Raw genomic sequence first — 26,807 nt, forward strand, 5'->3', positions numbered from 1 at the left:
TTCTTTGAGACAGGGCTTGGGCAACAATCCTAATGTGAAGGGTAACCAGGCAGAGATCACTGACGTGCCTTTCAGAGGCAGTGGGAGTGAATGGGTAACACCCGAGGAAGGCTTTCAAGAACATCAAAACGCAACTGATGCTGCTTGGCATTAATGTTAAAGGCACTGGAGCTATTTACATTGTATTACATTTTAAGAGTCTCCCCCAAGGGAGTAAAAAGAAGTAGTCGTCATCTATCCTGAACAGATGCCACCACCATTTCTTTGTGAGAATGAGGAGCTGGTTGGTGTTTGTACAAAAGATTCAAAGAACTCACAGTCCTTGTGAGTTCCTTGACAGCAGAGTGAGGCACTCTTTTCTGTTTCATCCTAAAAGTTACACACTGCATTTCTAAGCAAACTCTCTTGCAAAGATAAGGGCTGAGTATAAAGGGCAGGAAGTTCTCGTCTAGTAATTTGGATATAAGCTGAAAACCACCACCTCCTGGCCGGCTTACTTTGGGAGCCTAAGAGGAGGAACTGCTGTTAGGATAACAGTGTCACCTGCTGGTAAGCGGAGAAACAACTCATGCGTGCTGCTTTCACTGAACACCGTGCACTGTTCGTATGGCTCATGTGAGAATAATGCTCTTCACGTTTACATTGAGGTGTCATTGCAGAGACGTGGTGTCAGTAATAGAGTCAAGGATGATGGCATTTCTTTGAATTAACAGTTTTGTGTTACTCAGACATACGAGATTTTCTGAGTTGAAAAATCAAGTGGTTTTGGTGATACAGCCTTCTTTTCTCAGTATTAGATATGTCATTGTAATGCCATTTTAAAATCAAGCCTGATACTCAGACACATTTTGTTATGCATTTGATATTGGTGAAGAAAACACAAAAGTCTACTGTGGATATCACTTACTGCTCTCAAAAACTTCACTTAGAGGCTGGCGAATCTCACACTTTCGTGTGCATCTAACATGCATGCGTTTCGTACAGGTGACATGAGTGACCACGTGAGAGAAAGTGACAAGAAAAGCAGCAATGTCAAGAAAACATATGCAGAAGAATCTGCCCATCTTGCCGCAGATTCCATTACAGGACAACAGGTATGACTTCTGCAGTACTGTTTTATTGTTAAGATCCTTACCGTTTGCCTTCAATTTATTCAGTAGATATAAAAAGTTTAAAGATAAGAGTTCAGTAGGAAAATACCACTAATAATTGTAAAATAGTTGAGTTTGCAGCGCAGTAATTTAGAGAGCTAAGCGCTGTTGAGCTCTAATGAAATAGAGAGGAAATAAAGAAGCATTCTTAGAGAGAGTGCTATTTCCACAGCTTTTATATTTCCAACTTGAAATCACATTATTTATGATCACAGGCAGCAATGATGCTGAAGGATATTTTCTACACCAAAAATTTACCCCATCTCCAAAGGAGGAATGTTTGAATAATGCAGGAGATAGCCCAATAGGTTTCTATGAGAATTCAGCAGAAAATACACAACATCAACATCAAAAAATGATGTTTCCCTTCTTTCTCAGAAACTGTTAGTCTCTATTAATGATGTTCAGTTTAGCTTCTTCAATTTTATTCATGCTTTTCTCTTGGACCACACTCCCCTAGTGCTCCCTTCTTGCTCTAGCTGATCCTCCATGTATTTCCCTTGCCCTCCACCTGCTAAGACAACGCTTGTCAATAGGAACCTCAGGGAAAAGTGAAGATAAGGGCTAATCCAGTCAATATGCTTACAATTATACATATTTTGTTAATATTCTGGATATACAATTTCTGCCTCCCCGAGACAACTTTCAAACCATGACACTGTATCAGAGTAAGAATCTATACCCAGAGTCCTGTTAGGTTCCTGTCACAGAGTTCTCTCTAGAGCTCCCCCCGTGACAGCGGAAACAAACCCGAGGAGAGAAGGAACAAAGTACCTCCCCTCTCTAACAGCGCGGTTAGATTGGGGTGTCAAATTGGATACAGTGTTGTTAGTCTCTCTGATTATAATAAATGTAGTAACTTACTATAAAATGCAGAGAGACTGGCAAACAATAGTGAGAGACTTAGGAAAAAGGCCAGAAGCATCGGGACCCCCGGTGTCAGGTAATCTTACTCCTGAACACCAGAGGGACCTTGAGAAATGGTGTAGCTCAGGGGGATCTCAGAATGAACGGCTTATGATGGAGATAGAGAGTCAAAAATGAGATCCAAACCCTAAAGGAAAACCTCCAAGTCAATCCCAGCAAACCACGGGAAGCACCAGCATCAGTGTCAGTCACCCCAGTGGAAGGCCCGAGATGGGAACGTGGATCTTCACGTTTGGAACGGAAGGAGGAAGTAGAGGAAGATCCCGGCGAGGGGCCCTCCCCAAAACCAACAAAGAAGGCAACTCAGAAGACTAACAGACATGGAGAGGATAGTGATGATGAGGGGGAAGTCACCATTTCTTCTACTTGTAAACCTATGAAAATTACTGAAATCCAAGGCACGAGAAAGGAGTTCACCCGAGTCCCAGGTGAAAGCGTCGTCACTTGGCTGCTTCGATGTTGGGACAGTGGGGCCGGCAGTGTGTCCCTAAGCTGCAACGAGGCTCGTCAATTAGGAAACATCTCTCGAAACCCATCTGTTGGTAGAGGGATCAGCAGATGTCTGGATGGAGTCGCCACTCTCTGGGACAGAATACTATCAGCTGTAAAGACAACCTTTCTTCTCAGAAGTGATTTGGAGCCTGTACTGAAAAAATGGAATATGGCTGAGGAAGGTATTCAGTGTTTGAGAGAAATGGCTGTGGCGGAGATGCTGTATGATCCCATGTTTGTCCCTGAGGACCCACATGATGGCCATGACCCAGAGAAGGTGAGCACTACTCCTGAAATATGGAAGAAGCTCATACGGTCAGCACCGGACAGATATGCCAGTGTACTATTAGTGGCCGCTAACTGGTATGAAGAGATGGATGAGATGGATGAAGACCTCAAATTTTTGAGCTTATCCTTGCACTTCAAAATACGGAGAGCACACTAGCGCCATCCCATGCCTCCATTGCAGCCATCTGCCAAGTGGGGGAGAGACTGGACCAAGTAGAGAGAAAACTAGACAGCTTGCTGAAGAACTGGTCCACAGCAAGGAATAATAGCGAACCTGTGGCAGTCTCAGCCATCAGACGCAAACGCCCACCTGCTCGAGTGAATGACCACAGTGAGCCTATGTCACATGGTGCCCTGTGGAATTACCTGCGTGAGGAAGTGGCACGACAAACCCACTTATGCACTACGAGCACGAGTGAGAGAATTACAAAAGAGGTCAGCCAATACTGAAATTGCCTCTGCTGCTGCAGGTAACCAATAGAGGGGCCCTGCCCTCAGCCGGGGCGGGAGAGGGATAATAGAGTGTATTGGACTGTGTGAATTCGGTGGCCTGGCACATCAGAACCACAGAGATATAAGGCACTGGTGGATACTGGTGCACAGTGCACTCTGATACCCTCAGGCTACAAAGGGACAGAACTGATATATATACATGGAGTGACTGGGGGTTCGCAGGAACTATCTGTGTTGGAGGCTGAGATAAGCCTCACCAGTAAAGACTGGCAGAAGCATCGTATAGTGACTGGCCAGGGGGCTCCCTGCATACTTGGGATAGATTACCTAAAAAGGGGACATTTCAAGGACCCCAAGGGATACCGATGGGCTTTTGGAATAGCTGCTATAGAAACAGACAACATTAAGCAGCTGTCTGATTTGCCTGGCCTATCAGGGGACCCGTCTGCTGTGGGCTTGTTACAGGTGGAAGAACAAAGGGTACCAATTGCCATGAGAACGGTACACAGACGACAGTACCGTACTAATAGGGATTCCTTGCTCCCCATCCATAGACTAATTCAACAACTAGAAAGTCAGGAAGTAATTTGTAAAACCCATTCACCCTTCAACAGCCCCATATGGCCAGTGCGTAAAGCCAGTGGAGAATGGAGGCTGACAGTGGACTATCTTGGCCGTAATGAGGTCACACCCCGATTGAGCGCTGCTGTGCCAGACATGTTGGAACTCCAGTATGAACTGGAATCGAAAGAGGCAAAATGGTATGCCACCATTGATATTGCCAATGCGTTCTTCTCTGTCCCTTTGGCCACAGAGTGTAGGCCACAGTTTGCCTTTACTTGGAGGGGTGTTCAGTACACCTGGAACTGTTTGCCCCAGGGGTGGAAACACAGCCTGACCATTTGCCTCCTGAGAAGGAGATCTTAGCCGCATATGAAGGGGTCCGGGCTGCCTCTGAGGTAATTGGCACCGAAACGCAGCTTCTCCTGGCACCTCGACTGCCGGTGCTGAATTGGATGTTTAAAGGGCAGGTTCCCTCCACCCACCATGCCACAGATGCCACATGGAGTAAGTGGGTTGCATTAATCATACAGCGGGCCCGGATGGGAAACCTTAGCCGTCCAGGAATCCTAGAGGTGATCATGGACTGGCCTGAAGGTAAAAAGTTTGGAACACCACCGGCAGAAGAGGTGTCACGCGCCAAAGAGGCCCCACCATACAATGAACTTCCAGAAGTTCTAAAACCATGGTAAAGACTGGCAGAAACATCGTATAGTGACTGGCCTGTTCACTGATGGATTGTGCCGCATTGTTGGGAAACATTGCAGATGGAAGGCTGCTGTGTGGAGCCCCACACGACAAGTTGCAGAGGCCACAGAAGGAAGAGGAGAATCGAGCCAATTTGCAGAGGTAAAGGCTGTCCAGCTGGCCCTAGACATTGCTGAGTGGGAGAGATGGCCAGTGCTTTACCTCTATACTGACTCATGGATGGTGGCCAATGCCTTATGGGGGTGGCTGCAGCAATGGGAACAAAACAACTGGCAGCGGAAGGGTAAACCTGTTTGGGCTGCTAAACTATGGAAGGACATCTCTGCCCGAACAAAGAATATGGCCCTAAAGGTGTGTCATGTAGACGCCCATGTGCCCAAGAGTCGAGGGACAGAGGAGCAACAAAATAACCACCAAGTAGATTGAGCTGCCAGAATTGAGGTGGCCCAGATAGACCTGGACTGGCAGAATAAGGGAGAGTTATTCCTAGCTCGGTGGGCCCATGAAACCTCGGACCATCAAGGCAGAGATGCAACACATAAGTGGGCTAGAGACCGAGGGGTGGACATAACTATGGACGCTATTGTGCACATTATCCATGACTGTGACACCTGTGCCATGATCAAACAGGCCAAGAGGATGAGACCTCTCTGGGGGGAAGGGCGATGGGAAAAGTATAAATATGGGGAGGCATGGCAGATTGATTACATCACCCTGCCAAAGACTTGTAATGGTAAGCATTATGTATTCACCATGGTGGAGGTAACCACTGGGTGGCTCGAGACATATGCGGTACCCCATGCCACTGCCAGAAACACCATACTAGGTCTGGAAACACAAATCCTGTGGCGACATGGCACCCCGGAGAGGATCGAATCAGACAACGGGTCTCACTTCAAAAATTCACTGGTGAGCACTTGGGCCAAAGAACATGGCATAGAGTGGATCTATCACATCCCCTACCATGCACCGGCCGCTGGTAAGATTGAGCGCCACAACGGTTTGCTGAAAACCACGCTGAAAGCGATGGGTGGTGGAACATTTAAGAACTGGGAGAAACATCTAGCAGAAGCCACCTGGCTGGTGAACACCCGAGGATCAGCCAACCGAGACGGCCCTACGCAGTCCAGCTCCCTGCATACCCTGGAGGGATGTAGGATAATGGGAGTTAAGGGGACAAGGTTTTTTTTCTGTGGACTGCCTTAAATGGGCATGTGGGGAGCGGCACCGGAGGGGAGGTCGGGAAGGGGACGGCGTTTCTGCCTCGGCGCCCTGCGAGGACACAGCGTGGTCGGAACCTCCCGCCTCCCGCATCCCGTCGGTGAGATTGGGATTTGGTTTTTCTCCTTGTTGAAACTCTCTCGTTGTTGTTTAGTGTTACTGGGTTCATTAAACTGCCGTTCGTTCTCAGATCATCCTTTCTTCATTTTTTTTTTCCTCCTAGACCCATTCGCGGTCTCCCTTCCCGTCCCCTCTCCCGGAGCGCACGTGGCCGGGCCGCGCCGCGCCGCACCGCGCTGCTAGGGAAGGGAGGTAACTTTTGTTCCTGCTCCCCTGGGTTTGTTCCCTTGTCACGAGGGAGCTCTAGAGAGAACCCCGTGACAGACGGCGTTTCTGCCTCGGCGCCCTGCGAGGACACAGCGTGGTCGGAACTTCCCGCATCCCGCAGCCCGTCGGTGAGATTGGGATTTGGTTTTCTCCTTGTTGAAACTCTCTCGTTGTTGTTTAGTGTTACTGGGTTCATTATACTGCCGTTCGTTCTCAGATCATCCTTTCTTCATTTATTTTTTTTTTTTCCTTCCTAGACCCATTCGCGGTCTCCCTTTCCGTCCCCTCTCCCGGAGCGCACGTGGCGTGGCCGGGCCGGGCCGCGCCGCGCCGCACCGCGCTGTTAGGGAAGGGAGGTAACTTTTGTTCCTGCTCCCCTGGGTTTGTTCCCCTGTCACGAGGGAGCTCTAGAGAGAACCCCGTGACACCCAGCGACGCTAAACAACAACGAGAGAGTTTCAACAAGGAGAATAAACAAGTCCCAATCTCACCGTCGGGCTGCGGGAGGCGGCAAGTTCCAACCACGCTGTCTCCTCGCAGGGAACAGAGCAAAACCCCATCCCCTTCCCGACCTCCCCTCCAGTGCTGTTTCCCTCCCTCCATGCCCATTTTAGGCAGTTCATAGAAAAGTTTTAAAAAAAAAAGAAAGGAAAAAAAAACTGTCTCCTTAACTCCCATCATCCCACATGATGTTCTGATGTGGAATAGCAACACCAACCAAATTACAGAACCATAACAGTTCCACATTCTATCAAGGCAATAGTCAGTTAACAGTTACACAACCAAATAGTTCTAAAACCATGGTCTCAGTTGAGTTTTGCCTTATCTTCCTACCTGTGTTAAGTTAGCAAAGATACTAATTTTAATGACACTTGTAAGCCAGTGAGGGCATTTGGTAGCTAATAAGTGCTTGCTCTAGTTACAAAAATTATAACTTTGCTCTTCTTTTTGTTTTTTTGTTTTTAGCAGAGAGTTAAGAAGGAACTAAAACTGTTAGCTTTTCAAAATCCAGGACCTCAGATAGCTAACTTCAATCCTGAAACTAGACAGCAGAGGAAAAAAGCACGCGTATCAGAGATGAAACAAGACTGTTCTAATAAGCCCAAGTAAGATGCATTAATTTATTACAAATTTTGCTTTTAAAAATGGTTCTCATGCTGTTTACTGAATACAAATAGAGTGAATAGAAGCATTAATATTTTTCAGAGATTTCTTTTTACATATGAAAGCTTTGCAAGGAGAACAGACTTCTTCTGCATGACTTAGATTCTGACTTCTTCAGCACACACACAGTGCCTATTTCAATTAGGACTTATTGTGACTGAGCTGCAAGGGTGCTGAGAAGGAAATCTTTGTTCTTAGACAGATGTTATCCACATTTCCACAATCACTGTTTCTTGTTTGCTTTTGCAGAACTCTGAAGAAGTATGACAGTCGTGGCCGGCTGCTTGGTAGTAACATCGATTTGTGTGACTGCCTGGACAAGAACTGCCCGGGTTGCTTCTATCCTTGCCCCAAATGCAACTCAAATAAGTGTGGGACGGAATGCCGCTGCAATAGGAAGTGGGTTTATGATACAATTGAGACTGAGGATGGGAATGTGATCAGTGCTTTCCCATTTCCTACTGATTCCTGATTTTGTTCTAATAGCTTTGTAACTGGGCAAAGTTCTTCTTTCGTTATGTTTTATGACAGCGAATCTCAGCTTTAGGAATTCTGTCTGTCAGTGTTGCTTGCACTTCTTTGTTGATGCCTACTCAGCATACTTTAATATTTCATGTTAAGTTAAATTGCACCGAGGCTCTCAGCTCTGATTCAGGCACATTTTGCAGTGGAGGGGAGATGTCAGTGCAAAGCAGGTTTCCTGAGCCAGGGTAAACCCCAAGAGCAAATGCCCTCCTTGCCTACCTCATCTGCCCAACTGACTGTAGAAGGGTTGATGTCACAGGTGACTCCCCTCTGTGGGGAGCATGTTCTGCTAGGTATAAACTTGAAAGCTCAGATAAGCTGTGTGCAAAATGTCATGGTTTTGTTGTTGTTGTTAATATTTGTAAACGGGTTATCTAGATTTACCCGTGATAGAGGCTGCTGCCCCTAGAAGGAGGGAAATGAACAAAAACAATGGCAGCAATCTAAAGAAAGAACTTATTTTACTAAATACGAATAATATTGGAATACAAGGTGACACAATATGATACAATATAACTACAACTACTAAATCAAACAAGGCAGAGGAAAAGAAAGAGAGAAAAAGAGTCCCCGAGAACCGGGGGGCCTACTGCGATCTCTAGGCGACAGGCTGGAACGTTGCTGATAGAGGGAGACGGCAGGGATGGAGTGCTCCAAAGCGATAGACAGAGCGAAAAGAAGGACGTTCCAGCTTGGGAGCGAGATTATATATGTGTCCTCCTCCTCTGGTGATTCGTCTCTGGCCGCGTCGTCCCCTGGGATATGTAGTTTCCTCCAAGAGCTGAGTACTCGGGATGCTGCCATTCCACAGATCTGGAGCATGAACCTTCCACATTTCCGCATACCCTCTGTTACACTTGCACATACCCTCTGTTACACTTGTCTGGGATAAATATTTGTACCAACATCATTACAGTCCTTACAGCTCTGCATTAGTTATTAATAGTAATGTTTACTGTAGCTTCTCCTTCAATACATTATTCACAATGTTAAAACACTGTAACGTTAGAATCAATTACATGTTTCAGCGCATTATTTTGGTCGGTCTCCTTTGGTTTGGGAAACACATGTAACAAGCCTGAGGTAACAGCAACCCTAACAAAGATTTGCTAAAGTCCTTGCGTTTAATTAACCTTAATTTACAACACGGGTTGTAAACTCTCACAAAGAAGCAAAATAGCCGCTGTCAGGTTCTCGGTGATGCCAGGCAGAGCACTCAAAGGCAGGACAGCAGTCATAAAGCAGCGCACGGCTCGCAGCCGCCCCACACGACAAACAGCGGCCCGCCTTCACCGCGCCCCGCCCCGCCGCGCTGCTGACGTTGGGCGGGGCGGCGGCGGCAGCCATGGCGGCGTCCGTGGTTCCGGAGACGGACAGGTAGGTTGCGGATGGTGGCTGTGGGGGCAGCGCCGCTCGCCGCCCGCTCCGAACCTGCGCCGCTGCGGGGTGAGGGCAGCGCGGCGTGGCGGAGCGCGGCGGGGCCTGCTGCAGCCTGACCTCTTCCTCTGCTTCCGTGCAGCATTCGCAGGGCCGTGCTGCTGCTCAACGCCGTGGACCCGGGCCGCTTCCCGCGGCTGCTGTCCCGCCTGCTGCAGAGGCTGCACCTGAAGGTGGGCGGCGCGGCTCGGTAGCGTCCTGTCAACGCGTTGGTCACCTTTGCCGATCGTTTGTGTTCTGTGCTTAGAAGAAACAAAACCGGAATATGAAGTTTGAGTTGTGCAGATGTGCAGGGTGGGAGCAGCATGGGTAGGAGTAAAAGCTTGTTTGTGGCTGCAGCTCCGGGACTGTGAGGATTCTTTCATCACTTGATTCTGTTTCTGGTTTCTCCCTTCCAGACTTGCTGGCTTGGATGCTGCTGTTGTCACAGAGAGCTGTCTCAGTTGTTCTGAGGCCATGTTAGCTCGTTACGAAAGCATCACTAACTCCTGGTGCTCGGTACCAGACTAATAGCTTTTAATGTGAGCAAAGTTAACGAGACCCATCTCATGGATCTTTCCATTGACCTTCCCAAAGTTCCTGGCCTGGGTGTGAAGGCCCTAGAGCCTTTCAGTGAATTTACTTAATGGAGCAGATCCCTGGAGCGCCGCGTCTGCTTCTAAAAGCTGATCATTCAGATGACATTTCTGTTTTAATACTGTTCCTGCAGACGTTCTGGTGTAATTGCCCAATCTTATTTATTCTGACAGCTCATTTACCTTTTTTGATGGAGGTCTGCTGCTTAACTGGTCAAACATGCTGATGTTTGCGGCGTAGTAATTGCCTTTTGAAGGACGACAGTATCTGCACTTAAATTGCTATTTAATTTATTGTAGTAATTACTCCTGCACTTAAAAGTACAATGCATTTATGGTAACTTTCAGTAACGTATTGTATGGGCTGCATTAAAATCCAGCTTTCAAAGCAGTGTGCTTTGACTTAGGACTTTTATTTCCCCTGTCACCTAACAGACATTTCTGAAAGGGAAGAATCTGAAGTGGAAGGAGCCTGCAGAATTAACTACACAACAGCTTTTGCTTCCTGTTTTCTTTGGGGTCTGATTCAAGCAGCACACTAATTATTTATGGAAGTTTGTTGCACGTGATGATCTGATGCAGTCAGAAGGGAAGTGTTTTCTCAGTAGCTCTCATTTACATGGAGAAAGCATTTTTTGTTGTATTTCAAGTGATCCTGATAAAAGCTGCGGTATCTCATAAGTTAAACCTGAATTTCAATGCGATCAATTAGATTGATTTTTTTTTTTTAATTTATTTTTTATTTTTTTTCCTGTTGGAAAAACTTTACTTTTTATTTCTGTTTAACAAGTTTAGAGACACTCAGTGTATATAAGAGCGATGAGAAAGCTTTTGTTTTGGCATGGTATGTTCGTGGTGGCTGAACAGTGTCATTCTTGTGTTTCAGGCTGAAACCAGCTTCAGTGAAGAGGAAGAAGAAAAGCTTCAAATAGCTTTTTCACTGGAAAAACAAGATCTTCATCTAGTTCTTGAAGCCATATCATTCATTTTGGAACAGGTACGTTGCTTTTACCGTTGTGAATTGAAAAACGCATTTCTTTTATCAGACTGTTGATTTAAAAATGCAGATGTCAGATAGAAAATACTTTATGGGAATGTGTCTGTAGTACATTAAGTATGTTTTGGGGACCTGGTTTTCCATTTGTATACTTTACTGATTTGTTTGGAAATCATTGTATTTATGGGGTGATTTTCCAGCTAAGATCAATACAGGCAATGGAAATCAACTCTGCGTGACTATGAGGAAGTGCTGCTGATTGTGGGATATAGCCTTCCTTCTTACTTGCAGGTGAACAGGCACACCTGTTGTAGTTCTCGTATCTGAATGAGTGGGTGACTGCGTGTTGTACATCTGAGTGCCTTGTACAGGATGTTTCCTGCTTCTGCTGTGGGTTGCCAGTCAACCACCACTGAGGAGGGAAGCCATAGTAAACAAGGTAGCTCAGAAACTCTCACAGTTGCAATTCTGCTGCTGCATTTCTGTGCAAGTGTGTAAATTTTTTGTGCACAGAGAGTGCATGCTGGTGTTACTCAGGTGTGCTGAGTGACTTGAGTCTGTCTTGCACCTGTCAATTTAACAGTAATCAACTTAGTTAGTTCCAGAGGCTGGAACTTTTCCCAACTGCTTTTCCCAACATGTTCTTTACATGTATCACAGGGACCTTATTGCCCTCTGCAGTATGTACAGGGCTGGATTGGGCAGGACCATCTCAACTCATTGATCTTCTGGTGTTGACTTCTGCCAAATGCTTCTCCGAGTGCTTAAATGTTCCACCACCCATTGCTTTCAACATGGTTTTTAACGGCCCACTGTATCGTTTGATTTTACCAGAAGCTGGTGCATAGTAGGGGATGTGATAAATCCACTCAATGCCATGATCTTTGGCCCAAGTATTTACAAGGGAATTTTCAAAATGTGTCCCATTATCTGACTCAGTTCTTTCTGGAGTGCTGTGTCACCACAGGACTTGTTTCTTGAGTCCTCATATGGTGTTTCAACTGTAGTTTGCTTATGTAACTTTTCACAATTTGTCTGTCTTGAGTCATTTGTATTATTGCATTTTGAGTTGTGATTGGGAAAGTTTCACTCTTCCATCTCCTCAGTGAAATGATTAGGATGAACTCAGTGCTTGCAGTCCCATTGTAGAGCTGCTAGTAAAAAACCTTGTGTACATGTGGAGGCCATCTGTGGTATTGTGGAATGGTTTGGTACAACATGTAGAACGGTGCTTCAACAGTTGTGGTTATTTTTCCTTTAAACAGGCTGTTTATCACAATTTGAAGCCTGCTTCACTGCAACAACAGCTGCAGAGCATTCACCTGGACCAGGACAAAGCTGAGGCATTTGCTAGTGCATGGGCAGCTGCAGGTCAAGAGACAATTGAAAAGTTCAGACAGAGGGTTTTGACCCCTCAGAAGGTAATTCTTATTTTTTTAAGATTAAAGCTATATAGTTGTGTTTTAAAGCAAGGTGTCTACTATAAAAAAAAATTATGACAACACAAGGTACTGAAAACAAAAAAGGTATTTTGTAGGTAGTGGCTTAATGTCATCAGTGTAATGAAGTTGTGTTGCCTTAAGGAGGTGTTTATGTGATAGTTTAGCTGCTATAACTGTTTGAACTACGCAGTGTAATGTGCCCTACATGTCATTTGTGATACACTCTATGTTATATGAGCATGCTTTACAGCTGGTCATGGTTGTCCAACCTCTTGTCTTGCCTGGGCCAAATAGGGTGAATAGTAATTGTCTTGGGCCACAAGTGAAATTTGTGGATAATGTATAACTACCAAAACTTATTTTTAATATACTTGAATTAAAATGTAAAAAGCAGGGAGCAAGAAAGCCGTAAAACTATATATTCATATATATAGATATTTGGATTTGCAAAACTTGTGCTTCATTGTCTGGGTCAGTGGCAGTGAGTTCTCAAGGAGGTCATCTGAGATTTTTGATGAAATATTTCTCTTCCTGCTCTGCATCATTGAAAGCAGTTGTTTACAAAAGGCGTACTGACAAAAAGTGATGACAGGAATAAGGTGTCAGAGATCTGTTTTGTTGGCTTGTGTTAGCAGTGGCGATGAGAGGATGGTTGGACTGGATGATCTTGTAGGTCATTTCCAACCTTATGATTCTATGGTTCTATGAAAACTAAAAGCAAGGCTGCATACTTTGTGCCAACACGTCAAAATGCAGGAAATTATAACTGTAACTTGAGTTTGCCATAATTTGTTTCACTTTGAATGCAGTTAGTTTTAGAAATGTAGTACAGATAAGGTGATTTTCACCTTGAAGACACATTTAACTCATTTGAGGGAGACGTCAAATCCATCAAAAATGCTAAATTTGTGAGTCATTTTTAATCTTCACCTTCTGGCACAATTTTTCCCTTCAATTCCATAGAAGACTTGGTTTCACTTCACAAATCGTAAAGTAATTTTTTTGGCATTTGGCTTTGAGTTTGGCCAGCTTCACTCAGAAAAGCAAGTGATGTCTCTGTAATCAGCATCCATACTTATAAGGATCTCCTGGAGCTGGTGGTGTCCTTTAGTTTGTGTTTTTTCTCTGTAATTAGTGTGTTTTAGAGCATCTGCCGCCCTTGGATTTGTAATCTGGATAATTAATGATAGCTTTCATGCTTCATATGTATCTGTTGTCAGTTAAAAATTTGGCATACACTGTTAAGGTCTGATCCATTGCATCTTTAGGCATAAATGTATACATCTCTGAGCAGGTATAAAATCCTTTTGTTTATTTGTGATAAGCCTTCGGGGGAGTGTAAACAGAACCCACCAATGTCAGGCATGATCAAATGATTTGATCATTCAAAGTTTCAAACAGTCATTTGTAATTATATTTGCGCAAAAGCAACTGCAAAATTCTCATTTTATTTTATTTTTTTTTTTAGTTTTTGTTCTTTTAGAATGAAAGCATGTTTAAATATGGGCATCTGCCTTTACAAATGCTTAAAAGAAAAGGTGAAAATAATTTTGCTGTTCTGGAGGGCAAGTTGATTGTCAGTTCGAGCGTGAATGTAGTTTGAGTTTCAACAGCTTGAATTTACTTCCTCAGTTTGCTTTGTAAAACCTTTTAGAATTCTAATCCTATGGATTTAGGTTTAGTGAAGAACTGAGGTTCATGAAAGCTTTTCTTAGGCAAAGGGTTAAACCTCAATTATTCTACTAAAAAGGCACATATAAGAAGATATTTAAAAATTACACAGAAAAATGGACGAACTCATGATCTCACTGCATGGAATTCATAACATTACAAGTGTAGTAGATATTTACATGATTCCTTCAATTAGTTCCATCTGTGTTCTTTAAGTAGTAGTAAATTAGCACATATTTGCTGTGTTATCTTTGAGAAGTTGGGGAAAACATTGTATTAAGATATATTGCTCTAGTAGCTAACTTCCTCTTAGTTGTCATAATTACTTCTTTTTAAAAGAAGTTGATATACTCGGAAATACCTACTGTTATTACTTAGTTTTTAGATGCAATTTATAACTTGGATTTTAAAATTGGCTTTAGAAATTACATTAGATATCTTTCTCCTTAAAGAAAGAACCTAATTATTATTAGTCTTTGTAGTGTTTGTATGGTTAAAATGTTATAAGAGTTGGGCTGCACTGCAGGGAAGAGCTTCCACCATGATTGTGCAGAGGCAGGAGGCAGAGTGCAATACTGGCTGTCAGAGGCCATCTGTTGGATGTGCTCACATCCAGATCATTAATGAAGATATTAAACAACAGGACTCAGTGTTGATCTGTGGGGCACACCACTACTTACTGGCCTATAGCTAGGCTTTGTGCTTCTGAGCCTGGATGTTCAGGCAGTTTTCAGTCTGCCTTAGCCTCTGCTCAACCAGCCATATTTCATCAATTTCTCTAACATAAAGGGAGATGTCAGCAGCTTTGCTACATGACTTACAATGGCATGTACCATGTGCTGGCTACTCAGGGTCATGCTCATGCTGCTGTAGATGGCTTGTAGGATTAGTTGTGCCAGAGCTTTCATAAGGATTAAAAAGGGCTGATTGGCCAGAGTTCCATGGGAAATCAAATAGGATCAGGCACTTGACTTTCATTTCTGTTTCTGCAGGTCGCTGCCTGTTAGGGGGAAGTGATGTCTTACAGGCAGTTCTATTGTGTTTGTTGTGTTTATTTCAATTCTCTTAAGTCAGATCCCTTTCTTACTGGAAAGGTACAGTAGCATTCTGAATTCTCATTCTGTCCTCGTGCCATGTGTGTAGGTGATATTGCACTGGCTGATAGCTTCATTAAGATTACAGGCCAAATTGAGTTTATTATTACAAGAGAATAAATATTTCCCGGGTGAGGAGTACTAATCTCCTCTGTGACGTATGGAAAACTGCTCCTAATTGTTAGAAAAAAATGTTCTTTTTTGAGCTGAGGTCTTTGAATACTTTTTGGTGTAATCTGGTTGATAGAGCCTGTTGTCCTGAGAGATTCATTAAAAAAATTTAGAGTTAAAGCTATATCACCTAATAGTATTTATTCTTTTGCTTCATCCTTTCATTTTCTTTCACTGATCTATTTATAGTCAGCCTTCAGCTGCCCAGCGTTATTAATTATGTATAGTCTCCCGTTGCATTAATTAGTTCAGTGAGTCTTGTAGTCCATATACTGTTTTACATCTGCTGGGTGATACATCCCTTATCAGTTGGAATGGTGGTATTTGTATCTGGGTTTGGGTTTTGTTTGTTTGTTTTTTGTTTGAAGGTATTCTTAATTTGACCTTTAGAATGATAGGAAAGCAATAAGTCTGATCCAGTTTTCAGTTCTTGTTAATGTGTCAGTTGAGACATTAGGACACATTGTGAGGATTAAAATGTATTTATTCCTCTCTGTGACGAAGAGCAAGCTTTTTGGTAAAGTTCACTCTGAATTCTCATGGCAGTTTTTCATTGATTTCTTTACTTTTCTCTACCGTCACTCCTCTAAAAAGAAAACCAACCAAACAAAAAACCCCCCACCCTTATTTTGTTCTATATACGTTTTTATTTTGCTGCTATGTAAGGCTATCTGTTTTAACAGGCAAGTTGAGCTATATTCCTCATAGGCTTCTTGTTTTGGAAACTTGTTTGCTGTATCTCTAAAATATAAATAATAAAAAAGACAGCTTCTGATGTTGCCATGCAAGGGGAAGTGTTTTAAGGCAATGAAGTAGCCTTACTTAATATAATGATGTGTGGGAATGCAACTGGTGTAACTACATACCTAAAACTTCACAGAGCTGTCAGTTCTGTATGTTGACTGCCTGCATGGGAAAAATTCTGAAAGGAATTTTCTCCAAAACTGGTCTTCTTAAGGGCTTTATTTGTAGTGTGATCATACTGAATTCCCTCTGTTAGATGCTGGGTAGCCTGTGGAAATGGCGTTCAGAGTGGCGTGCATCCCAAGGCAGTTATGACAAAGAAGGGATCTGCACTGCGTGTGGGGCAAATTTCATTCTGATTTGGAAGAAATGTGAAATAAACAAGAATACACTTTAAACAGAAATAAGGCATCTATCATTTTCTGGTTAGTTCTTGCTCCTCTAATCCTTCTTACAGTGACAAGCAGAGGTCACAAGACAGTGTAGTCCCTATGGGTATTGTCACAATGAATTGTGAGGCAACCTGCTGTAAGAGGCCATGCTTTTTACACTACTGTCTCAAAGTCTGCTGAAATGGACAAGTTCAGGGAAGCCTGGCCAAGGTTCCAGAACTCCCTTTGTCTGAGACACACAGAAGGACGAGTCCAGGCAAGTCTGAACCACGGTTCCAGACCCCCTTTGTTTAAGGGTGACTGACAGATGGACAAGACCTGGAGCTACAAAAGGGAGATAAGATACAGATGAATGGCCCTTAAGTGGTCTTTTGTGTGGGCCTATCTCAAGGAAGAGGGCCATCTCCGAGGTATTCACATAATTCTGACCCAAGCCTTCCAGAAATGTCCCGAAGGCTGGGAAGAAGTAGGATAAAAAGAGCATGGACAAACCATGGATTTTAGGTTTTCTGACATCAGATGCCTCACATCATAAACAAGGAGGTTTTCTGACATCAGATGCCTCACTACGTGAACGCCTGCATGCTGAAGAAGATGCATGCATGAAGAACTTCTAGGTTTCTGGCCTCAGATTCCTCCAACGTCGTCCTACGGCTGACAACAGATTCACCTGGGCTTGCTGCTCGAGACTCTGCCCGTGAGACCTCTGCTCCGTGAGACCTCGCTACTCGAGACTCTGCTTCGTGAGACCTCGCTGTTCCCTGAGACCCTGCTGCCCTTTCTACCTCCTGCTCTGCGCTGCACCGATCTGCTGCGTGGGGCCTGTCACTCTGCTGCTGCTCTCCCCTACGCTTGTTTTCTCTGGACCAACGAAACGACGTGCAATGGGACGCTGTTGCATCCAGGAGGTGACTTTCCCCGCTTTTCCGCAATTCTTGCCTTTTTCCACCTTTCCTATCGCCCACTTTCCTTTCCCCATCACCCTAATTTCGATATTCGCCGCTCTCCCTTCCCCATCCCCTCAGCTGTCTATTATTCCTAATAAACTGGTCGGATCAACATTTGAATGTTACTCTTCTTAATCTCACGCCGAGCATAATTTAACAAAAGAACCTTGCCTCTCTCCTTAATTGGAGCGAGACACTTCCATAGTACCATATCATCACACATAGTGGCAAAGAGGATTCAAATGGTAGAAGATGTAATACTCGGTTTTATACCTGCTGAGATTTATTTTGAAAGCCAGCCACAGCATGGCTGTTTTTCTTTAATCTTCTGCTCTCTAACATGGTTATTAGGTACTTTAATAATGCCCAGTTTTTTAGCTACTACTTCTTGAGGATTTTTTTTAATGAGATTTTTCCTATCTTTCTTACCCTGTTCTTTTCTCTACCAAGTTAAGTGCAAATGATAAGGGATAGGGGATACACTTTGAGGACATTTAAAAACATCTGAAACGATCGTTCTACTTCTAGGCACAAAATAGCCATTTTCAGTTGGAATGAAATGCTGTGCTCGTCTCATTTGGTGTCTTGTGTAATACAGACTATAATTTTTTCCTTTAGGATGTAAAAATTCTTGGAAAGGGTCTGGTTCTGATTTCAGGGCATGAAATGACAGGTAATTTCTGGTGTATTTTTGTGGCTAATAAAAAAGTGCCTTATATCTGTTTAAAATCTGCCTGACTTCATTTTCCCTTCAGAGTTTTTTGCTATCTATTCTTCTGCTAGGTAGAAGAGTCAGTCAGCCGTCTTTTTCCATTTGGGTACTCCTGGTACTTTTATTGCCTCTGTGAACTTGGAGGGTGGGTTTTCTTCTCCTTTCTGAGATACAAATCCAGTTGTTCTATCACAGTTTCCTACAGTATTTGTTACTTACTTCTTACAGTATAATAGGTGAAGCTTAGAGCTTGGAATCTTGAATTACCTGTATTTACTTTAGCCTTTATTACAGTAGTCTTTACATTAATAGTATTGATGTAGTGAAGTTGCTCCACATAAACTGATGTAATGCTGTTATGGATGTACTACCTTTGGTAGAAATAGATGAGTAAAACTCTGAAAAGTACTAATGTTACTTGTGTATTAATTTGGCTTTGAGTGGAAAAAGCTGTATAAAAAAAAGCAATAGCACCTTTTCCTTCGGGATACAAAAGGCATAATCTCCTGTTCAGTAATATCTAGTCTGTCAAATATTGTATCATTTGGAACAGGTAGACTTCTCAAAATAAGGATGATAGCAATTGAAAAGCGAAACAAAAAACACCACCTCCCTCATCCCAAAACAAGTCAAACAAACCATCAGAAACTCATGGAAAACGAAGTCAATTGCACTGCTTTAGCCTGTCCTCAAATTAATCAAATTGACTGTGGGGGGAAAAGAATGATAAAAGCATGTAAAGTACCTTGAATGGGCTGAGTATCAGTGTAAGGAGACAGGAACGTTCTCATCTGTGCAGTTCTAAAGCTCTGCTCTGTGCCACATGTAGCTGCACGTAACCTCAAGACTCCTTGTTAATAAAATCCTTTGGCATTGCTAAGGCTGCAGAAGAAGCAGTACAATTAGAAGTGCTCGGATCTGTGCCAGGACTTGGGTTTTCAGAAAGAAAATCAGGATTTATTTTCAGGTGTGCTCATGATGGCACTAGAGGCCAGTTGGACTCAGCTGGTTGGTGCATTATGAACTGGACGAATAAGACGTGGCATCGTGCCACAGTTTCTTTAGTACACCTTTCTCCTCAGTCCCAACAGTGTGATCGGATTACATTAAAGGTTGCTCTTGCTTAATTCTTACTGTGGACAGCAAGAGCAGCTTCTTTCATCATTCTGGTCACTATGTATCACTCCTGTTTTGGGAGGCCCTCGACAATGTTAGGCTGAGGAAAATCTTTTGACATCTTGAGAGGCACATGTTATTGGGAGTTTTGGTTGTTATTTAAAAAACAAACATCAGATAAACTGAAAGCCAGCAGGCAATTAAAATCTTCCTTTCCTCTAGCAATGGAGAGCAGTGTTCAGTATGGATCCTTCAAATATCACCTCACCAAATTACTGAACAACTGTGTAGTTGATTTTACCAGGAGTAATGCATGGAGCCTTTTGGCAGTAATGTCAAGAAGTGAAGCATTTGTGCCACATCAGTGAGTTTTGATGATAAAAATGAAGATTTTTCCTTCTTGTTTCCATAATTATTTGTTATGATATTATGTGACCTTCTGGAAGCTTCACCTTCCAGAAGTGAGTAATTCATATGGAAATTCAAGTTTCCTGTTTAAAATAAGTCTTTGTAGGTGCAGAGAAAGGCAGGGAAAGTTATTTCAGGATATCTCAAAAGCTCAAAATTGAAAGGTATCCTCGCTTTTCCCCCCGATGTAGGTGAGTATTCAAACAGCTTTACACACTTCATCATTAAAAACACTGTCCCTGCTCTGTAAGTTTAGAATGGCTGAAATTGGAAATACTGGGATGCTTCTCAGATCATTACGTGGTCTCTGAAATTCTGCTGCCACTTACAGTTCTCCCTTTTTTCCTCATTACTTCCACTGGTAATCCTTTCCCAAATTAAGGTCCTCGAGATTGTTTTTCTTTCATAGTGAGGTTGTGTTTCTCTGTTGCTCTGAATCTTTTTGCAGTGGTGTTCATGGGGCAAATCTGAGATCCGAAGGACTTTCATTTATGCTTACTCATGTTCTTATTTACTATCCACCTTTTTTCCCTTTCCTTGTTTTCCAGCCTGCACCTGTTGTTTTTTTGTTTCCTGAATAAAACCTTCTGGTTAAATAGTTGCCAGAGATACCAAGTGTGAGCTTACAGAGCAAAATAGTGCATTTTCAACAGTGATAAATGTTGCAGTGACAAGGTAGCTTGAATATTTCTAAACTGCTGCTTAGAAATTATAAAAAGCTAAGAACATGATTTTATTTTCCTGCTATTTCTGGAGAAATTCTTCTCCACTGGTACATACTTCTTGCATAATATAAGTGTCAGTGTTATCTAAGGCTCTCCCAATATTTGTTTTGTGTAGTTTTGTATTAGAAGTGAAAATGAATTTGAGTTCCTTTCATCTCTTGAAGAAATTGCCCCTAAAATATATCTTCATGGCATCCAAATACTGTGCCTTGACACGAATATCATGCAATGTGTCCCTGCTCTTGGAAGATTAATTGACCTTTCAGAATGCTGAATGTCTAAGTAAGCGTACTGCAGTCAAATACATGTTATATTTCGATTTCAAGAAAGTATATAGGCAGGCCATTTTGAAGTTTTAGGCAGCTTATTATCTGTTAATCAAAACCTGTTCTCCTGCAACTGTATTCAGAACAGAGATAAAAATGGCTATGGGAAACAAAGTAATGATAAAGTAAAGCAGTAACGGAAAGGGCGTTATGGCTGCTATTGAGCTGTGATCACTGTGCTGCCTTTCATTTTCTGTCCTGTCTTTCATCTAAAGATTGCTGTCACCGCAGGAGAACAGGGCACATACTGAATATTGGACTGGGAAGGGGTCAACAAATGTGGTTGTCTTAGTAACAGTAAAAGTGAGCCACAGTATTTACTAGCAGAAGGGAGAGTAGACTAAAAAACTTGTATGTTGATTAACTTGCCAGGTGGTAAGACTTTGTATTTCTACTTCATTCAAAAAGGCTAGGTAGATTATTTCTTGTTAGGCTTGTAGTTCTGTTCTTACATGCTTTATGCGTGTTCTGCAACTTGATAATGTTTGAATGTCACTTCAGTTTAAAGATTAAAAATGTATTTTGGAATGCGTTTTTGAGGAGCTTCCTATTCAAATACTGCCATGCACTTGCTTCACTTTCTAGCTTTTTGGTAGAAACATGTTAAAAAGTAGCCCGGAATTATTTTTGTTGTAAGCTTCCATGTATGGTAGGACATGCAGTAGATCTTTTAAGAGATTACCATTTTTAGGTAGTTTTATTAATTTTCTGTACAATAAAAGAAAATGTGAAATTGAATCTTCTAGTTCAATCAACTTTGCAAGGAGGGGGAATGCATCTTAGTTTGGTTACTTCATTTTGCTTTATGGGTTAGTTCAGCACATCTGAGGTATTTGAAGTCACTTTTCTTTGTGAAGGCCACAGGCAGTTTTGACTGGTACGGTTGGTGGGAGGTAGAAGCAAACACTACTTGGAGTCTAGGAGAATTTGCAGGGTGTGTATTGTGTAAGGATGCATAATACTTGCTTGTAGATCATGATGCTTGCTGACAAACCATTGACAGATGCTCTAAGCTGACCTCCCAGTACTTCTGTGCTTTCTGATTCTAGACTAAATTTGTGTTTTATAGCTTGAAACAATTGGTTGGCAGCTTGATCTTCAAATGTCTACATCTGTGCAAGCAAAGCTGAAATCTCCTCGAGCTGTGCTAGAGCTGGGTATGAACAATGAAGATTCGAAGGTAAGACAAATGTGGTTGACAAAGTTGGAATGAACTGTGATGATGGCTTTATGTTAGAAGTTTGGAGGCATCAGTTGGAACTCTTGATAACGATGTGTCTCTCTCCAGTGTTTTCATATTTTTATGATGTAATTTCACAAAATATATGATGAAGCATTTGGAATTGTGAAGTACTGATGTAATAGCACCTGCATTAAGCGGACTGTGGAGCTGACAGATGTGTTATCAAATGTGGGTTGTGACATCATGGAAGAATGTTATGAAATATGGCTGTTTTGGATCTGTAAAATATATTTCTAGATATATAGATGCAACTTGTGATTGATACTCCTTGGACTTGATGTTCAGCTTCTTGCTGCACTGTACCATGACCAGTTACTTAAGATACCACTTGTCACTCCTTAGCCTTTTTGTGCTAATGATGTATTTATATGAATGATGACAGTGGTCCAAAGCCACGGATAGCCAATGTTTGGAGATATTTCAGGTAAAGCCTTACATTGAAAATGTTTAGTGATTGATGGTGTTTCAGTGTCAAAAACAATTAATGAAACTTTATTTATAAAGCTGTGTCATATATTACTCAGCACATAAACATTTACTTACCTTATCTTGCTAAGGTACATAAATTGGTGCCTTCTGTGGTGTCTTGCAGACTGTTAAACAATGAAACAGTCAGTGCAAAAGAAGAGAAGAATCAGAACTCAGTTCAGCATTTGTGTTGCATTTAAACTGAGGTAATTTTACTAATGCAAGTGGAATTCCTAATGTGTGACAGAGAAAACAAGAATACACAGCTTGTATTTGTGTTTTTTGTCAGGACCTTCAATAGAGTCCACTGCAGTCTATCTATCTTTTTGAAAAGTACATCCAGGAACTGAACAACGTTTTATACCCAAACTGTGTTGACAAACATTGCAGACAGGTTTAAGTCTGTGTCTGCAATTGCAGCAACATGAGAAAGATGTGATTTCCACATGACTGAGAGAGTTGACCTATTTCCTTTACAAACAGAATTTGGTGACTGGATATTTTAATTATTCTATTTATTTTTCTGAGTGTAGGTAGGTACTTATGTCAGAATTATTTTTCAGTAATTGCAAGCCTAAGAGCAGGCTTGTGCCTGGTATTTAGACAGAACAGTGCAATGTGAAGAATTTCCTGCTGATGAAAGATGTTTCAGACACTAAAATCCTAATATATGTGTTGTTATGAAGAAAACTCTTTGGTTTTTTTGTTTGTTTTAGGTGATTGATTACATTCTGATAGAGAGTAGGTTTAAGGTTGGATACTGTGCACCCATAAACAGAAGAGTTGAAGATGATTGATCTTTGTGCAGTATTTGGTATCACTGTGACGCTTTTGTGCACGGTGTATCAGGTTGTCTGGAAATCAGTAATAGAAAGGAAAAGGCTGCTGTAGAAGTGCTCTGGTGGAGTTGGCACATTAGGGGGCAGTAGTGCTCTTTGTCACACATCTCCAGCTCTGAATAATATTTGCGGATAATGCTCAGAATCACTTCTAAAGTTAGTAGTTGTGGGAAGCACTAAGGGTTTACATTTATAATCTGTATATAGCAGTAGAAGTTTGTCTTGCCAATCTACATAATCAAAACCTATTTTAAAAAAAAAAAAAGGTAAATGAAATTTGCCACTATTTCTACTAATTGAAAGTAATTTATACTAATACGCTAATGTTTGCTACAAGTAACTACAATTAAACACCATTCAAACTATTTTTTATCGGAACCTAACATCTAAAATAGTTATTAAATTATTTTTCCAGTTAATCAGAAAATGTGTAGATATAGAGATGATATTGGAGCTTCGAGTAGTGAGTCAGAGGATCCAGTATTTGAGATGGGTTATCTCAAGCATGTTTTGCCAGCTTCAGGTGAAATACAGAAGAGCATAGGTTTTATAACTTTAGAATTCAAAGTTGGGCTTTGTTTCCTTCAGGTGGTTTAAGCTACAGGTTACATTTGCATTGCCTGGTAAATACTCTGCCTGTGATTAGTAGTGGTTGTCATGATTGTGTGACTTACTGTTTTTTTTCTGATGTCCTTCTTGGTTGTAAAAATGTGCTGTCTGTCTACACTCAGATGTTGAATTCCTTTTGCTTTGGATCTAATGTACATTTTACATATGTTACAGAGAGCTTGTCATTGTATGGGTGTTTAAGCACTGGAATGAGAGGCTGCATAGCTGCCAGCTGTGGAGCCGTGCAGGGAGCGAGTGGGATGATGACTTGAGCAGTCTGACCCAGGCGTGCATCCAGCCCTGCTGCAGGGGGAGCTGGATCAGGGAGCTGCCAAACCCTGCTCCCCAACCTGAGCCGTTCTGTGATTATGGACTGCTCAACAGCTTGATTGTTGATGAAATTTGGTGTAAGGAGGAGAAAAAAGCAAGCTGTGATTGAAAATGCAATTAACAGCACTTGCTACAACGATTCAGAATTTATAATCTTCAATAGCATTTCTAAATGTGACAAAACCTAATTTCTGTGAAGTAGACACAAAAAGCAAGCTGATATGATGGGGAAGTTGCTTTTGTTTCCATTCTTACATTTAAGCAAATGAAGAGAACGTTTTGAAATAGCCACTTGCAAACTGATGCGTTCACTTTTGGGTACGTATGAGTGCTGTCTTTAGCTGTGTAATTAGGTTTCAAGTTTGTTGTGGAGCTGCAGCGCTAGCAGGATCATCTTTTGGCTGTAGGATGAAGTAGCCAGTAGAGGGCGTCAAAATTAATCCTGATAATACGTACCAATGATGATGCAGATTTGCAAACAAAGACTGATCCTGAAAAGTAAGTGCTGTGTGTATTATCATCTCTGTTTATCCCCATAGTTTATTTAATAATTATCTATGTAGACACACAGTCGTACGTTCTTTCCCACTGTTAATACAGCAATTCCCTTAGCCATATCGGAAAGAGCTTTCTGAGCAGCTGGAGCAATTCCCTGTAGCCACAGGAGTCATATACAAAAGTCTTTTGTGGTAGAGGTTGTGGAAAAGGTCTGTGAGCTTCAGAAATGTCACATTATCTGTGCAGAAGAACTTCCCAGAGAAGTGTGATAAGAAAAAGCATGTTCTGCTGTACTTGTTCACTAGGAATATGAGGCAAAGTACTTCATCCTGTAAGATATTTATTACTGTGTATTTTTACATGTGATCTATGGTTAGCATATATGCTTGAAAGTTGTTAGGATAAATTAGCTATTGTTGCCCAGTGTTGTCTCTCAGGTCTTTTTTGTACACAGGTTTCATTAAATACTCAAATTTAATTGCAGTTTTTCCTATGGAAGGTATTGCTCTTTTCTTTTTTCCCTCTTCTTTATTTTTATGTACTGTTTCCTTTCTAACCATTAAGGACTTCTTGATATCCTGCCTTAGAGGGATTTTTTTTCCCCTTTGAGTGGGGTTGCTATGAATAGATTCCTTCTGAGAGTTCATTACTTTGTTTATTGTATTTCTTCTTTATGCTGACATCTGAAGAATTTGGTGTTTCGTGTGCCAACGCGAGACAAAAATGATGAAAGTGCTGTTTTATTAAACCTGCCAATGCAGTGCTTCTGACACAAGGCACGTGATATTAAAATATTACTGTAATCATTTAATTTTTATTTCATTTTAATTTCTCTTGAATCTCTGGATGCTTTAAAAGGAGAAAGTCACTGAAATGATTTTTTTCCTTTGCAACTGTTTGTTGAAAATCAAAATGAGGTCTGCAGTTGAAGCTGATCATAATAGATATTAGTTCTACAGAATAGAGGGTATACAGAATAGTTCTACATAGAGGGTATGGAAATCTGGACATCTTAAAATATATTTTACTTTCTAAAGTGAGAGGCCCCAGCTTTCTCTTTTTTATCCCCCTGTAGTTTTAACAGACTTTCTACACAGCCGGGACTGTGAACAACTGTAGGCCTTAGATGTATTGCTCTGTTGACTTCAGTAAGTATGCCGCTTATCTTTCTGAGTTTGTCATTGTGAATGTTTTCCTCATCTTTAACAGCAAAGCAGAGTAGATGACAAGCAAAGCTTTTCCTTCCAGTTGAGCTAGGTCAATCCATCAACTCAGGCTGTAGATTCAGTGCAGCCTCTGTATCATGCAGGCAGGACCTGCGCTTCTGATGGATGTTTAAGGAAGCGTGATGGTGCTTCCACTTCCCCTTCAATTTAACCCCTTTCATTCTGAAAGGGAGCAATGTTGGCAGAGTGGCAACAGTAGATGCAGGTGGTACACTTCCACTCAAGAGGCAGGATGTAACGGCACTGAGCATCTGTACATCAATGTGTTCCTAGCATTTGTCCTTCTCAGGCCTCTGCTTTGACCATGAATGCATTTAGACACTTCTTTTTTTTTTTTTTTTTTTTTTTTTTTTCCAAAATACTAAGTAATTTGTCATGTCTTGGGAAAAAAAAAAACAAACAAAAACCAAAACAAAAGGGGGAGTGCAATTAAAACCCAGTGGTGTTGGAGGCACTATGATGAATTGCAAACACTAAGTTGTGACTTGCTTCTTGTGTTCATCAGCCGTTTTCTGTTCTGATTAAGGTATTACCCTTTCTTTTCTCAGCAAACAAGGAAGCTTGCATGTACATGCTTGACTTGAATTTAGTGTTTGTGTAGTGCAGATTTGCAAGTCTCTAGCAATTGCCAAAAAGATAAGTAGGGCAGGCTACTGTTTGAACGCAAAAATGTTTGAGGATGGGATTTAAGAGGGCTTTTTTCCATTCCAATTGAGAGGAGATAAGTGAAGGCCTAGATGGCTTCAGATAGCACTGTCCTGGTCACAGTCTTTCAGAACCGCCACATACAAGCTAGATTGCTGCTTTTGGCAAGGAAGGTTATGAAACCAATTTTGTTCTGAGAACTAAAGTCAAATGAATACTCCTGCTGATAAGAAAGCAGAGGGTTCCCTAAGACAAGGTTTCAAAATACTGGGAAATGTCTTCATGTTTCCAGGAGCTGTGGTGATAATGGTTGTAACATCTTGGGCATGTGGAACAGCTCAGAAAAATGAGCTTGAAATTCATAATTTGCTTCCA

At 41.9% G+C, this 26,807-nt stretch overlaps 2 protein-coding genes across 3 annotated transcripts in view; both read left to right on the top strand.

The window, feature by feature from the left end:
* Window positions 1–989: 989 nt before the first annotated feature.
* ARL14EPL (ARF like GTPase 14 effector protein like) lies at window positions 990–7,764 on the top strand. The gene is made up of 3 exons (XM_072360599.1): window positions 990–1,094; window positions 7,095–7,234; window positions 7,542–7,764. Exons 1-3 carry the CDS (start codon window positions 990–992, stop codon window positions 7,762–7,764), a joined length of 468 nt encoding a protein of 155 aa, XP_072216700.1.
* Window positions 7,765–9,092: 1,328 nt separating this feature from the next.
* Window positions 9,093–26,807, top strand: part of COMMD10 (COMM domain containing 10) — a 133,811-nt gene continuing 116,096 nt past the window's right edge. The window contains exons 1-6 of one of the 2 annotated variants that reach the window (XM_072360491.1): window positions 9,093–9,194; window positions 9,337–9,427; window positions 10,716–10,826; window positions 12,092–12,247; window positions 21,644–21,754; window positions 26,602–26,605. In XM_072360491.1, the coding sequence (XP_072216592.1) occupies window positions 9,163–9,194; window positions 9,337–9,427; window positions 10,716–10,826; window positions 12,092–12,247; window positions 21,644–21,754; window positions 26,602–26,605 (505 nt within the window). In that variant the 5' untranslated portion in view covers window positions 9,093–9,162. The remainder of the gene's footprint in view (window positions 9,195–9,336; window positions 9,428–10,715; window positions 10,827–12,091; window positions 12,248–21,643; window positions 21,755–26,601; window positions 26,606–26,807) is intronic. The other variant, XM_072360492.1, reaches the window with a different exon arrangement.

The sequence above is a fragment of the Excalfactoria chinensis genome, chromosome Z, assembly GCF_039878825.1.
Source record: "Excalfactoria chinensis isolate bCotChi1 chromosome Z, bCotChi1.hap2, whole genome shotgun sequence".
In the NCBI taxonomy this organism is placed as follows: Eukaryota; Metazoa; Chordata; class Aves; order Galliformes; family Phasianidae; genus Excalfactoria; species Excalfactoria chinensis.

What these genes read in the sequence shown, in the direction of transcription:
- ARL14EPL (XM_072360599.1), top strand. Translation starts at nt 990, where the DNA reads ATGAGTGACCACGTGAGAGAAAGTGACAAGAAAAGCAGCAATGTCAAG. An exon ending in ATTCCATTACAGGACAACAG is followed by an intron (nt 1,095 to 7,094) that starts GTATGACTTCTG and finishes TTTTGTTTTTAG; the next exon opens with CAGAGAGTTAAGAAGGAACT. An exon ending in GACTGTTCTAATAAGCCCAA is followed by an intron (nt 7,235 to 7,541) that starts GTAAGATGCATT and finishes TTGCTTTTGCAG; the next exon opens with AACTCTGAAGAAGTATGACA.